The 14720-nt window shown below is 42.7% G+C and overlaps 4 protein-coding genes across 4 annotated transcripts; 2 read left to right on the top strand and 2 right to left on the bottom strand.

The window, feature by feature from the left end:
* Positions 1 to 88: 88 nt before the first annotated feature.
* Positions 89 to 1775, bottom strand: LOC108144863. The gene is made up of 3 exons (XM_017270013.2): positions 1601 to 1775; positions 656 to 1542; positions 89 to 582 (listed from the first exon to the last, which is right to left on the bottom strand). The coding sequence occupies exons 2-3, from the start codon at positions 1421 to 1423 to the stop codon at positions 373 to 375; spliced, it is 978 nt and encodes a 325-aa protein (XP_017125502.1). The 5' UTR covers positions 1424 to 1542; positions 1601 to 1775; the 3' UTR covers positions 89 to 372.
* A 1891-nt stretch (positions 1776 to 3666) lies between these two features.
* LOC108144763 (putative transcription factor SOX-14) lies at positions 3667 to 10707 on the top strand. The gene is made up of 2 exons (XM_017269870.2): positions 3667 to 5505; positions 9038 to 10707. Exons 1-2 carry the CDS (start codon positions 5050 to 5052, stop codon positions 10514 to 10516), a joined length of 1935 nt encoding a protein of 644 aa, XP_017125359.1. The 5' UTR covers positions 3667 to 5049; the 3' UTR covers positions 10517 to 10707.
* A 149-nt stretch (positions 10708 to 10856) lies between these two features.
* On the bottom strand, positions 10857 to 14703 carry LOC108144634 (peptidylglycine alpha-hydroxylating monooxygenase). The gene is made up of 8 exons (XM_017269665.2): positions 14383 to 14703; positions 13857 to 13914; positions 13702 to 13789; positions 13287 to 13359; positions 11770 to 11902; positions 11661 to 11709; positions 11265 to 11603; positions 10857 to 11203 (listed from the first exon to the last, which is right to left on the bottom strand). The coding sequence occupies exons 1-8, from the start codon at positions 14569 to 14571 to the stop codon at positions 11035 to 11037; spliced, it is 1098 nt and encodes a 365-aa protein (XP_017125154.1). The 5' UTR covers positions 14572 to 14703; the 3' UTR covers positions 10857 to 11034.
* Positions 12515 to 13278, top strand: LOC108144635 (paxillin homolog 1). The gene has a single exon (XM_017269666.2). It carries the CDS (start codon positions 12654 to 12656, stop codon positions 13224 to 13226), a length of 573 nt encoding a protein of 190 aa, XP_017125155.1. The 5' UTR covers positions 12515 to 12653; the 3' UTR covers positions 13227 to 13278.
* Positions 14704 to 14720: the final 17 nt, after the last annotated feature.

Raw genomic sequence — 14720 nt, 5'->3', positions numbered from 1 at the left:
TCACTTTAACTTGTTCTCCAGTGAATAGCTTGAAGATTCCGAACAGCATGCAAGCAAACAGGTACACAATAGAATAGACACCATCAGATACGTCTAATGCTTAATTTATTTAAGGTTATATTCATTTATATGCTAATCCCGTTATCAACAAATTCAAACTTTTTAGGGTTCTTAAACTAAAGGCGAAGAAAAGTGTACTTGGTTTTGATATACTCTACAGGGTTAAACAGTTTTTGGTTTCATAAAATAAATCACGAAATCAGTGGCTAAATCGATCACTGTATACACGCAAACAACTTGTGCTAATTTAATTATGTAATCGTTCTTAACTGTAATCTGTACATCAAAAGTTACTTCAGGTATGAAGACAGGCTAGTCCTCGTGCAAGAATCGAGCTTGGTAGATTTTTTCCCGATGAATGGGGCTCAGCACAGCGTTTAGAATGGGCGAAATCCGCCTGATCCGCTGCTGAAAGCGATCCCGATCCCGGGCCATCACCTGCCACTCGCTCTTCCTGGCCGCGCGGTAAGCATAGTCCCAGGCGAGCATAACGTGCACTTCGGGTTTCATGTTAAAGCGAACCTTGGGGTGTTAAAAGTTAATAGATTAGTTATGCCATTTGTTTTGAGCGTATTTGAGGGTATGACTAACACACCTTCTTGACGGATGTCGAGCTGTCGTTGCTGCACTCGCAGGGCTCGGTCTCCTCGGTATCCTCATCTTCACCGCATGCTGTGAACTGAACGCTGCTGTCGTCGTCGTCATCATCATCGTCTTCGTCGTCGTCTACCTCGTCGTCCTCCCGATCCTCCTCCTCCGCATCGTCCTCAAAGCAAATGAAGCTATCCTCGCTGCACTCGGAGATGCTCCGCTGTCGCTGCAGGCGATCCCCCTTGGCTGACGCCGCTCCCGAGCTCCCAGCATTGTTGTTCCTGTCACTGGCCACCTGACTAGAGGGGCACTCCTCCGCGGGCTCCTTGAAGCTGGGCTGCGGATGGGGATGCAGGTCGATGAAGAAGTAGCAGGACGCCGGAACGCAGCGGCGCAGGGCGTCCAGTTCGAGGCCCGCCATCTTGGCGCCCGGCGGACTCTGCGAATTGACGCACTTGTGCAGCGCGGTCTGCATCTGGCTGACCACGTCCATGGCCATCAGCTTGAAGGACATCATGGTGGCCAGCGGATCCAGGGGGTCGGACTGCATGGGCGGGATTAGCAGATCCTCGGGGACCTCCAGGGGTTTGGCCTTGGCCTCGGGCTCCTTATGCACCTTGTTTGGCTTCCACAGCGAGCCAGTGGACAGGGGACGCGGCGTCGGTCCGAACCGATAGTGTTCGTAGATGGGGGAACTCATGTTCGCAATCAGGCGGAGAACAAAGAGGAAGGGGTCAAACAGCGCGCCCATAAGGCTGTGAAATTTCGACATCTAAACTTAAAGACACAAGTATGCTGTGGTAGGGATCCCTTGCGTAAGGCCATTTTCTTGAATTTGGCTTTGGGTGGCATCGTGGCCATCTCAATTTGAGACACATTTATCCATGATTGCTGCGATTAACTAATGTAATGTGGGGTGAAATAACGCAAATATATGGTGAAATGTTACGTATGTCTTGCATCCGATCCTTTGCGAGCAAGTTGATTTCAGTTGTAGGCTAGTTGGGCTTTAGTTTCTAGCGTATATAGCGAGATATAATTTCCAGGCACAGTAATATTGACAGTTTTACACGTTTTGTAGCTTAATAGTTCCATACTTTTTTCTTCACTGAAAAAATTTATCGATTACAGACGTTGAATCACCTTGGGGCTTGTTGTTATTGTGAGCATTCACTCGTGCACCCGACAAATTTTTCACACTCAAGATGGAGTGTTCTTGCCTATCGATCTGCCATCTTTTTTTTTAATTTTAGTTATGTTATGTTAATTATGTTTACAACACAAATTCGATCAAGGAAATTAATTAATTTCTTATATATTGCATTTCGTTAATGGGCGTTGTAATTTTTCCTATCGTAATGCACCATCTTAGTTTATTTTTTTATCGAGATAGAGAAATGTTTTAAATATTACAAGTGCAGTATAATACATACACATATAACGTTTTTGATATTTTATTATGTACTTTGTAATGACCTATGATGATTTTTTAATAAGCCCTGTTCTGAAATGAAGTTCAGTTAAGTCGACTTTTAAATATGGTCACCCTAAAACAGTAATTTCCGCCATTGTCCATGTATGTACATACAAAATATAATGGCATAAAATTTTGTTAATCTAAATGTTATTTTTGTTGCTTTAAATGTCACTTGTATCCGTCGTATTTAAGCCCCGTTAGACTTAAAACTCTAAACGCAATAAATAATTATAAAATATGGTTATACTTCTGGTTATAGGTATATAATTTTCTTTTATATTTAACCAGTTTTTAATTTTCTTTATCAACTTATTTTCTGAAGCCAAAGTTTGAAGCTCAGTGTAACTTGATTTAAATTTCATTCGAATTGGGCGAGTTAACAAAGATCACGCATCTTGTAACTGATCACCCTGTAGGCAAGAACTAAAGATCGAGTCATTAAATCTTATGTATTTACCTATGTAAATGAAGCCAGAAATAAATATATATTACTTAGAATTTAATTTAAAACAATGTATGACTTGCAGTCTTAAAAACTTAATATAAAATATTGCGGTCGCTACGATCAACAAGATTACTTCCGTGTCTCAGAGCACAATTAAATCATGCATACTCACATGTACATTGTTCTTTAACCGATATTTTATACCTGACACTGTATGAAAATGCAAGTGCATGTTCCGCTGCGTCATTCAGTAGATAAATATATATGTACAAATAAATATATATGCATCTATATCTGTATATTCCTGCGTATTTTTTAAATACACGACTTTAACTGCATATTATATCAGATCTTGTATATAGAAGCATAGTGAGTACATATGTATGTATGTGTGTGGGAATACGTACGATATACATGTATTATTCAGATTTTCCGTACTCAAAAGCGTTCAGAATTGTCTGAAATAAACAGAAGCCAGATTGATATTCATGCGCATATATTTACACACGTATATACAAACATACATATTCTCGCCAGTATATGCACACAAGCACACGTACAGATTAATCAAACAGCCATATGATTAATACACATTGGAACAGCTGATTCATAAGCGTCGCAGCCAATACATGTACATGCCCCACCCCCTCGCCCATATGTTCGTGCTCAGTTACTCACACACCAGCTGGCAGCGCTACTGCAACAGTTGATATAAACAAACTCAGGGCTGAAATGGAGAGGGCGCCCGTTGAAGGGGTCGCTTTTGGTTTTTGGCTATAAAAGATAAGTAATCTTAAAGCCATTGCATGGGGAAATAAATAAAATAGCTAATAATATAAATTTGGAGATGAAAGCCCAAAATAAATATTAAATAAACAAAGCAAAACGCTAATAAACTGCAGGTCCGCCCCTGGCTGTTCAAGGAAATCAGTCTGGCTGAGAGTCATTATGCACACACACGCTCGCACGAAACCTGCGCTCTCTCTCGGGCGCACACACACACTCCCACGGAATGTATCGGGCGCTGGTATGGGTGCATGTATCTGTATCTACGTGCTGCGGACTAAATCGTAAACTTTGCAGTCAGTTCACTTGAACAGCTGTGAGCGATCGACGTTGGTCGGGAACGAAACGAACACAGACACAGATACTCCACACGGACACGCATATATATGCATACTTATATGCATAATTACATACATCGCAGTACATGGGGGCTGCATAAGAAAACAAGTACAACAAAATCACAAAAATATACAACAAAATAAAAACGTAAAATCTTTTGCGTAGTTTATTCGCTCGCGTCGTTCGTTTCGTTTCTTCACTTTACTTCACTCCAATCCAATCCAATCCAAACCAACTCGTATCTCATCGCTTCGTTTTTCGTTGTGCTGCGCTGCTTTGCGTTGCGTTGCGCCGAGAGTTGCGTTGCTTCTTCAGCTCGATTCGGATTCGATTCGATGTTTAGTTTAGATTGACCAGGACAAGAAGAAATGCCCTAGTCTCGCGCGACTCCGACTCGGTGAAGATATAAGCAATCTAGACCCCTAGATAAACTCACTTACTAACTAAATCTAGTAACGAAAACCTGTGTGCATAAATAACGTTGTGATTAAGCATAGCTATAACTAAATCGCCCGATCCCTCACAGTTTTTTAAAAAACTTATTGTCAAAAAAACATTCGGTGCCAGCTGAATCGAAATTTCAAAATAAAATCTGCACGAAAACATTATCAAAATATTTGGTGTTTCAAAATCAACACGTAAAACAAATACAACCAGACGCGCGAGTGCGAGTGTGTGTGTGCCGTGCAGCAGTATTAGTGACCACACAAACATAGCCACATAAGTTTGCATTACATATGTACGTGTGTAGTGTAAACTCTCTGCACATAAATACGAGCCAATCTATTTAATTCAGTTTCAGTGCATTTATAAATTAATAAAATGTACATTAAATACGGAGAGCGAGTGCGATTGTGAGTGTATACGTATATAAGCTCATTACACGGACGCAGCGAACGTGAGTCTTGGAATATTGCAAACACAAAACAAAAAATAAATAAATAACGAGGAACCAGTTTCACCTTGAGGAGCAATACCTAGTGCACACTCACACCACCGCCATCACAATCACACACATGCACAGCATATGCAGTGAACGCGAGTATTTTGCTAAATGAAACAGCCCGATCAGACTGCGACTACGAATACATAGTTCACATAGTGCATAGCATATATAGTGCATAGCATATATAGCTCATAATTCGTGATAAAGGCCCTGGACAAACCGAACCCAAACCCGAATCCGAACCAGAACCAGAACGAAAACCCTCCGCTTATCGGTAACCCACCACTGCCACTGGTTCTGCGACTATGATTAAGCGGGGATCGGGACAACTGCCTTGGGATACAGATACCGACTCTGAGATGCAGATGACCATCCAGATACCCCAATATCACTGAATGTGGAAAGATGATAGCTAAGCCCAACCAGGCCACCACCGAACCACCATTCAGTTTTCGCCCCGGAGCAGTGCCAACGGTTCCAGCAACCACCCCAGCGAGTATAAAGAGTCCAGCCCCAAAACCGGAGCCACCACTACTACCCCGCACTTCGCAACCCCAATCCCCAAAGACTCGAACACAAAGCCAGCCAGCTATTACTCATCCAGCGGCTGTGGCTTCGCCTTCCGCGCCTGTTGCTGCAGCTGCACCGAACCCCGACACCCACACCCACACCCCCAACCTCAATCCCAGCCATCCGCACCTCGTAACCCCCCAATCCGAATCCAATATGGACGGCGAAAGATCTCCGAGCCACAGCGGCCATGAAATGACACTGAACATGAACGGCATCGATTCCAGCCTGGTGTTCGGATCTGCACGGGTTCCTGTCAACTCCAGCACCCCGTATTCGGATGCAACTCGAGTGAGTAACACTGCCTTGTCGACACTGCGCGAAAATTGGATCAAGTAATAGGTTCTTAATGATTTTATGCTTGAGGTAGACATATAGTTTCAGGTAGGACTACTCAATCATTAATTAAAACAAAAGAAAACTAATAATGTGAATTTTTAAAGTAATACAATGGGAGTTCCAGAGGTTTAAAATCGATTTTAGACGTACTAATATAAAATAGAGTTGCAGAGCACTTGTTCCTTAAAATGCAATATATATTTTCCCCGTGCAGACAGGGATGCATTTTAGTAGACACGTCATTTTGCCTCCCAAATCCCCTACCCGGTGGCCTGATCTCGTCGTCGAGAAGAAGATCCGTCCTATCGCCTCTATTTACATGTGCGCCCACTCAGCCAAAGTGAAATTCACGCCAGCGATGCACTTCTTATCAGCTCTAATGGGAACTACTTAGATAAACACGCACAGCTGTCTCGTCAAGGCAAACGTACTTCATATTCGGCAGCGAGACCCACATACGGAATACATACAAATACTTTTTCCAGACCGGACAGGTCAACAAAAAGTTTGACTGATAAGATTTCCTCTAGATTAGATTCAAGTTTTTTGCGATTATTTTCTTTGTTTACAAATACAAGCACGGCAAAACAATTAATGTAGATTAGCAATCGAACGGACGTTTGTATTTATTTACGCTTGTTCATAAAAGCTCAACTTCATTCTCTGACTTAATATGATGAAATACCCTTTTCAAAAAACTGATGGATGGGTATTTTGGGCAAATCGCCTGGGAGCACTGGCTGATATTAGTTCCCGACCATAGATACATTCACGGAATGCGTGGAAGTGCATTTTTTGTCCCCGTGCATTTACGGGGCGGTTGTACTCGCTTTTCGCTTCCCTGATGACTCACATTATTTGTCGAGCTTGCATATGTACATATATACATTTGTATCTGTATCTGTATCTGTGCGAGGCACTGTGCGGATGGATATGCTTTTCGAGCGGATAGTACGTCTATAACTTGCGCTGCTTAACTGTGACCGATACATATTGCTTTATTTGTTTACATGCTGATATGTTTTAGTCAAAACACGAGTTCCTTATGGCGATCTACCAAACCGCAAGAGTGTCTACAAGTATTCGTCATCTTGTTTACCATCCAGACAGTTTTGGTGTACCAGCTAGCTATGCCAGCACCAGCACCAGAACCAGAACCCCCAAATATTATATATTTGTATGTATATTTGGTCAGGAATGCACTCACTGCCTTCTAACCAAAGTTAAGCGTATTTTAGCAAATAAGTGTGTAAATAATTGTACGCGCACATAGCACACATAGCACATTTGGTGCATTGACCTTGCTTAGCAGTTTGTTTTTTACGGTTATTAGTGCGGACGGATGGAGGAGGCAATGGCTTTGCCTTTTGCCTTTGGCGTCACGAACAGAAAACTCAATTGCGTATTACCCGCGTATATACTTATATATGTATGTATGTAGTGGCATGTAGAGAAATAAGTGGGTACATATGTACTAGGGACAGGCGTCGTTGACTTCTGCGACTACATGTTTTATCTTTACTGCAAAAAATTGTATTAATATAGTATTCGAGCTGATGACCTTAGGTTCTAAGCGTGCGGCAGGAACGCTCGGTTAAAATCGAAAGCCCCAGTCCCAGACCCAGACCCAGACCCATTTCATCACTTTTACTTGTTCCCCAAAGAGTGTGTGTGTGTGTGTGTGTGTGTATATAATACACATGTATCTGTATCTCACGGATGCGGGTGTCTGCAACTTCTGGCCTTAGTATCTGTGAGTGTTTTGGGCCCGAGTCTGGTGTGAGTGTGTTGTGTCTACAAGAGTCAGTCGGGCTGCTTATTAGACTTGAACTGAACTGTCTGACTGACGGCGACATTGAGAGTGAGTTTCGGAGCAGAGTTGCGAGGGCAAAGGCAAAGGCAATGGCAAAGGCGATGGCACAGGCAAAGGCAATGGCCGATGGAGCATCGCATCCCGTCGGCCCCAATAGCATACACTCTCGTACCATCGCTTCAGTCGTTTCAGCTGAAAGTCTGCTCCACTCAGCCCGCTCAACTCATTTCATTTCAGTTCGGTTCAGTTCAACTCGCTACTGCCAAGGGTATCGCCATCGCCATCGCCATCGACATCGACATCGCCTCGGATGTGGCTGTGGATGTGGATGAACTCGCGAGGTACACGAACTGCTGCAAGGTCGAAGTTAACGCTATTAATAGGTAGTTTCTGCCGTCTCTCGCGGCGAGAATAAAACGGTTATTCACATTGGCCAAACGAGGCGACGCGTCACCGCTATGACCTATACCTATGATTCCAAATGATGGGCTACCGAGACTGAGATTAAGAATGTAATTGGCCTTATGCCCAGATCAGATCGAAGGGATTATCGAGGTGGAAACCAGGAAGCAGATGCGATTTAATGCATGCTCCCCAGTACATCGGCCCACTTGTCAGCATTTCGAGTGCGAGTGCCTTAACAACCGAAATATGCACATACAAACACAAACCATATTTCGTTTTAGGAGCGTTTTATTAACCTTGGCGAGGGACATTGAACTTCAAACGCCGCGAATACGTATTTTTCGTACAGATACAAATGCATACATACTGACATAGACAAGGCAGTATACAAAATACAAAAAAATACAAAAAAATACAAAAATACAAAAATTCAAAATACAAAATGCATACATAGTACCCATGTCGACGCACACAAATGTTCAGATGGACGGGTATACGTATAGTACACCTCTGGTGTGAATTTTATTTCCTAACTCTTTATCTGTGATACGTTAATATGCAATGAACATTTATATACGCAAAAGTATAATAGGTAAATGTGTTTTTCGCGTGAACGAATTAACGGAGCGTATCTACCTACATATTTGAGGTTTTTTGCAAAAGTAAAGGAAATTTCGTTGTTCCATAATTTATGAATACAAGGGAGTGTAATTATTTATTTGCTTGGAAGTGCCGGAAGCAACGTCGAATAAGTATATGTGATACAAAATCATTCTTTTTAAAGGGTGCTTTTAACCTTACCTAGGTTAATAATTAAATCAATATTTTTTAACTTGGGTGGGGGTTTGTATTTAAACTAAAAACGGCACTGGGTACCTTTTATTTAAGAGAAAAGGAAACTGTTCATTTAAATTGAGAATATATTTTTCGGTTGTCGATGCTGGACCCCTAAATATATATATAATAATTTATATTTTAGCCAAAACACATTTCTGTACAACTTAACAGATAGTAAGGTGGGATGTAAGAAAATGATAAATATTTTTTAATGAATTATGACTCTTGAATATAAATATTACAATTTAGTTTTTAGACAATAAACATTTTTGTACAACTTAAAAGATAGATGGGAAGTAAGAGAGCGATTAATATTTTTTAACGATTAATGAAGAATACTTTTATTCCAAAGAAAACGTTCACTTGATTTGTTGCACTCTGTGAAAAGTAAAAGTAATTAAAACTTCGATTTCCTCTTTTTTTTTGCAGACCAAGAAACATTCGCCCGGCCATATTAAGCGACCTATGAATGCCTTCATGGTGTGGAGCCAGATGGAACGGCGGAAGATCTGCGAGCGGACGCCGGACCTGCACAACGCCGAGATATCCAAGGAGCTGGGCCGGCGGTGGCAGCTCCTCAGCAAGGACGACAAGCAGCCCTACATCATCGAGGCCGAGAAGTTGAGGAAGCTGCACATGATCGAGTATCCCAACTACAAGTACAGGCCCCAGAAGAAGCAGACGCGATCCCCGGGATCGCTGAAGCAGAGTCCGGACGCAGACGGCTGCGAAACTAAAAATGACACGCCCAACAACTCACTGACCACGACCAATCTTGCAATTAATGGAGCCACCACTACCAACACTGCCGGTCGGAAAAGCAAAAGATCTACCTCTACATGTCAAACTGGTTCAGTTTCGAAGCGACTAAGGAACGATTCGGGTGATAACTCCAAGCCTAAATACGAAGTAAAGGAGGAGCCTGCCGAGCAGCACAATAACAATACCGTGGATATTATCCTACCCTCAGCCGATAATCTATTAAGCTACCAATCATCTGAATACTTACCTCTAAGCACGAATAGCAGTGCCGAGTGCGATGAGAAGCTACACTCAGACCTGAGCACGGGTCCGCTGGACGCCGACGTGGTGCATCGCTTCCTGCCGCTCTTCTTCACCAGCAACGAGGACTCGCAGCTGGAGGTGCACTCCTCGTCGCACAGCCACCACCACAACCAGTCGGATCCCACGGCGGGCCTGCTGGACGATCGCGAGGAGCTGTCCTCCGAGGAGGTGCTGCGCTATTTGCCCTACCTGGAGGTGAACTCCTCGTCGGCCGGTGGGCACAACTCGCTCAAGGTGGAGCTGGAGCCCAGCCTCAATGAGCCCGTGTTCGACTCCGAGGACAATATTGTGAACGATGCCAACTTGCACTCGGCCAGCCATCAAATACCTCCATATGTGCCTGATAGCCACGACTGCTTTGCGGAGGATTGCGGCGGAGGTGGTGGCGGCGGTGGCGGCGGCGGCGGGGACTGCTCCTCCCACCAGGAGCTCGAGTTCGAGGTGGTGCGTCCGCAGACCGTCACGATGACCATGACCTGCACGCTGCCCTACGGCGGCCCGGATGGGGGGCACACATTCCAGAACGACGACTTCAACCCAATGCCGTCGGCCGCCGAGGACAGCGACTGCAGCATACTGACCACCTCCAACTCGCCGCAGATCGGCTTCGGCAATGGCAGCGTCTTCGTGGAGGCGGACGCCATCGGGAACACTTGTACATACGCCCAACAAGACTACGCCGGAAATGTAATTGAAACACACAATGATCTCAACTACGCCGCACACGATAACAACGGAGCTCTACTAGCTTACACATTTGAGGACTTGCCGCCTCAGCCAACCGGTAGTCATTTAGAATTTAACACTAACAAGTACGAGTTTGCAAGTTATTATAAAATGTGAGAGATATTTAAGTTTTGTGTAATTTATAACTAATCTAATTGTACGTTTATAATTTTACACCAAATTATATATATATATATATATATATATGTATATGTATATGTATATCTATACAGATAAATACTATATATTCCATAAATTCTATATACAAAACAAACAACAACAAAAAAACGAGAATAAAATGCATTGCATTGAAAATATTTACGATGGAGAAGTTTCATTTAACTGCGTAGCGGCATATACTATACACTATACTGTATACCTATGTGCGTATGCGATATACGAGTGAGGGGATTGACCTTGCTAAATTAGATTTAAAATCCAATTAATTAGACTTCCGTTGGGATCTCGCGAATTATCTACATATGTTTATTTACACGCACAAATATTTTACATAAATCATTGGTGGCCAACGGAATAGGATGCTAAACCATCGTCGGTTGTTAGACACGATAAATTAATCCAGACAATAAAGTAGTATACATTCGTTTCACTTTCCGCAGTCGCCAGTTGACAGATTACAAAGTGCTCGCCTCGATATGTGGGATATTGTGTAGGCCGGAGTCGGGATTGGACCAGTAATAGTAGGGAGCGCCCTGGCTAAAGCAGAACTTCGTGTTCAGGGTTTCCCCATGATCCACGTAGTACATGAGGTAAAAATTGCACATCTCGTCTTCGTTCGTAGGGCTGTACACAATGGGTACTTGATTATCAAAAATACTTGTATGTTGGCTTGCAGAACACATACCCAATTTTGGTTATCCGATGTCGCGTACTCTCCATCGTACACCTCACCGCAATCTTGTCGCCCTCCACAATGGGCTCCCTGTTGCTGATGTTGTAGAACATCTGGGGCGTGAGGGGATCCCTCTTGCCCAGCTGCACCCACTCCTGTTCGCCTTCGCTGTCGGTCCTCACCCGGTAGCCGGAGACCACCTTTCCCAGGCCATGGGTGTGCACGCGGTACGCGAAGGGGTGCAGCACCTTATGCTCATTTATCTCGCAAGCGGTTTCCATGTGCTCCGTTTTCATGGCCGGAATCATTCCGTCTGTGCCCAGCAGAAGAGTGCCAGCCAACTTTTTAAGACTGTCAGGGAAATGTATAATTACTATTAAGATATATTTTAATAAGCCAAGAACTTACGGCTCTTCTGTGTACTCCAAAAAAACGCCAGAGTCATCGGTAGAACCATCTGAAAGAAATATCATTTATTTGAAATCCATTTAGTTATTACGTCCCTTAGAGTACTCACCTTTGAATTTATCAATGTGGGCATAATGAACTTGCAATACCAAGTACTTGATGGCCGAATTCTTGCCCACCTTGTAACCCACTCCCTCGGGCAAATTCAGCCTCTGGGCATCTCTCGCCCAAGCATATATGATCTGTGTAAATATAAGCACGAGTTCGGTTAATATTTGTTTTTGCAATTAAATTATTTATTAGCACCTTCACAATAATGTTTGTTTCTGAGAGAGTTGGCGAAGCAGGTCTCAAGTTTATGTATTTTTATACAGTCAAGAACTTATATTCGAAAAAGTTTTTTTTGGTTAAGATTTCTATTCTTTGCCTGTCATTAAAAAGCAAACCAAACTTCAAAACTTGTGCTTTGCTATACTGTAAAAACTATATTTTAGTTTGGTCTACTAAAAATATATGCGGTATAAACATTTTATTTTTTCCCTAGAATTTTCATCTTGAATTTCCTGCAATATCCATAAGTACCTTGCATAGCACTTAATTATTACTTTAGTGAAATAACAATCAGATACTTTCAACAAATTCTGGTTTTGTTGTTCTTAAGCTTTGAGTAAAATAGAGTAAACTTTTTTAAAATTGAATTGTAGTTTCCCCAATCGATTGTCATAAAATTATGACAGAATACAATAATAATTTTATGATAAAGTCGGCTTTAAACGTAAGCTAAGTGTAACTTTGAAAATTAAACTGTAGTTCCTGGAATTGATACTCATATTCATAGAAAATATGGATGAAGAGTTAATAACTTTTTATTTAAACTTGCCCAAACTTTGGAGGCTTTCCCACTTCTGTCAAAATAAAGAAAATAAAATTTTAAAAAAAATTTAAAATTATTAAAATTTATAATAATCCTATCCAGAAAGCCTGTCTCGAAGAATGACCCCTTCTATTTGCTGCAGGTGCAACGAGCAGATTCGGCACCGGGCAGTTTGCAGTTTGGGCAAGGCGTACCATCCGCACCACTTCACCTGCACGGAGTGCGGCCTGGTGGTGGATCCCCGCCTGTTCTTCGCCGTGAACGACGACGTGGTCTGCGGTGAGTGCTACCTGGGCCACCATGCCGCTCGGTGCTCCGCCTGCCGGACGCCGATTCTGGAGCGCTGCATTAGCGCCGTGGGCCGCAAGTGGCACGAGAGGTGTTTCCGGTGCGTGAGCTGCAGCAAACCGCTGATCTCATCATCCTTTTTCGACATCAACGGATACCTCTTCTGCAAAGAGCACTTCCGGGAACAGTTTTCGCCCCGCTGTGCCGCCTGTGCGGAACCGATCGAGGATCGGGCTGTGGTTGCGCTGGCCACCAAATGGCATGTGGAGTGTTTCAGGTGCTTCATCTGCCGCCAAAGGATCACCACCGGCGGTTTTAGGATCCACAACGGACAACCCATCTGCCTGGCCTGCTGCCAACCCACCACCATCGTCTTGAGCCCCCAAAATTTGTGTGCCTTATAAATGTCTAAATGTCTAGCGGGCTTTAACCTGATTTAAATGGGGAAAGAGGGACTTTCATACCTGAGAACTCGAGTGAGGAGCACAGGGACTGGCCGACTCTTCTTTGGAAGCTCGGTTCATCTCGCCACAGTTCCTGTTTTGGAAAAATATTTAAACGTCATTAATGGGTTGCAGTAACACCCCCAGAAAAAAATCATGGTAAATCCAAATATTTTACTTTGAATTAAATATTTTCGGTACTGATTTAGCCCCGAGGAGTGTTGTTTTTAAATCATTTTTATTTTTATGTATGGAAAAATTTAGTTTTTGTAGATTTCAAATTTTTTATTGGATAAAGCAATTAAATATGTTAATATTACATTATGATGCTTTAAGTTTACTTTAAATAACTTTATATTTTGAAAAACAATGTTATATTGTAATGTTCAATTTTACCATGAAGTTTTTCTCTGGGTGTATGTACTCAGCTACTTACCAAGTACTTTTCGCTGTTCCGGGCTCTCCGCATCCGTAGAGCAGCATGTGATGAGCCGTGTTCATGGTGGCATTGGGATTGAAGCCAACTGTAGGGATTACAAAAAATAAATGCATTTAGTTTTTAATTGAAGGTATTCGGTTAAAAGAACATACCAATATAGTAGGTGGTAGTTGGATCGACTTTGATTGGAGTGCACAAGTACAAGTCCGGCTATACATGTTTTGTTAGTTTTGTTTAAAAAAAAGAATATTAAATTGGATTAGTCAACAAGTATTATTCACAATCCAAATAACAGAGTGGCCTTCGGTGGGCCCTATGCCCTTTTTGCCACCCTCGTAAATTTCTGTATCTACGGCGCAGGTTCGAGAAGTGCAATCTACAGGTTTCAACGGATTTCAAGGCACTACATGTGGGTGTCGAATCGTGTGTGTATTCGAGGCACCTTAACCAACCATATGGAAAAATTTGCAAATTATACGAAGAGGTTTTCCAGATGCAAATGCGATGCACATCCCATATAGAGTGCGCCAGCATTGACATATACTCTAGTTCCTCTGTATATTTGTTCGTTTTGTTGATTACAGAGAAAAGTGTATACAGAAACGCACAGCTGGGAAAGTTTGCTCATCCATATGGGTCGAACTTACATATCTGTATATTTTGAAAAAATACACTTACTGTTTGCGGGGAAACCATGGGCATCAGGAAGGGAAACGATGCCGTTGAGCCTGTTGCCGAGTTGGTGTCCAGACTCTGTTGATACACCGAGTTTTGGTAGTTCCCCCCCTTTACAAGGCCGTCGACATTTATCAGGCTGATAAGCAGGAGGAATCCCACGGGAACGCTGATCTCGGATATTCGTGGCATTTTATAGCTTCAATGTCCACTGTATAATACTTTTTGAGAAAACGAAACAAAAAACCTTCCCGTGCGGAAGAACAATACGTTTCGTATTGCGCCCTGATATTTTTCACACGTAGCTAGGCCCAGCTTATATATATATACTTAGTACAAGT

Source organism: Drosophila elegans, unplaced genomic scaffold (assembly GCF_018152505.1).
Source record: "Drosophila elegans isolate 14027-0461.03 unplaced genomic scaffold, ASM1815250v1 contig_183, whole genome shotgun sequence".
In the NCBI taxonomy this organism is placed as follows: Eukaryota; Metazoa; Arthropoda; class Insecta; order Diptera; family Drosophilidae; genus Drosophila; species Drosophila elegans.
Note: the sequence above shows the minus strand (reverse complement) of the source record. Positions and strands in the feature narration are given on the sequence as shown.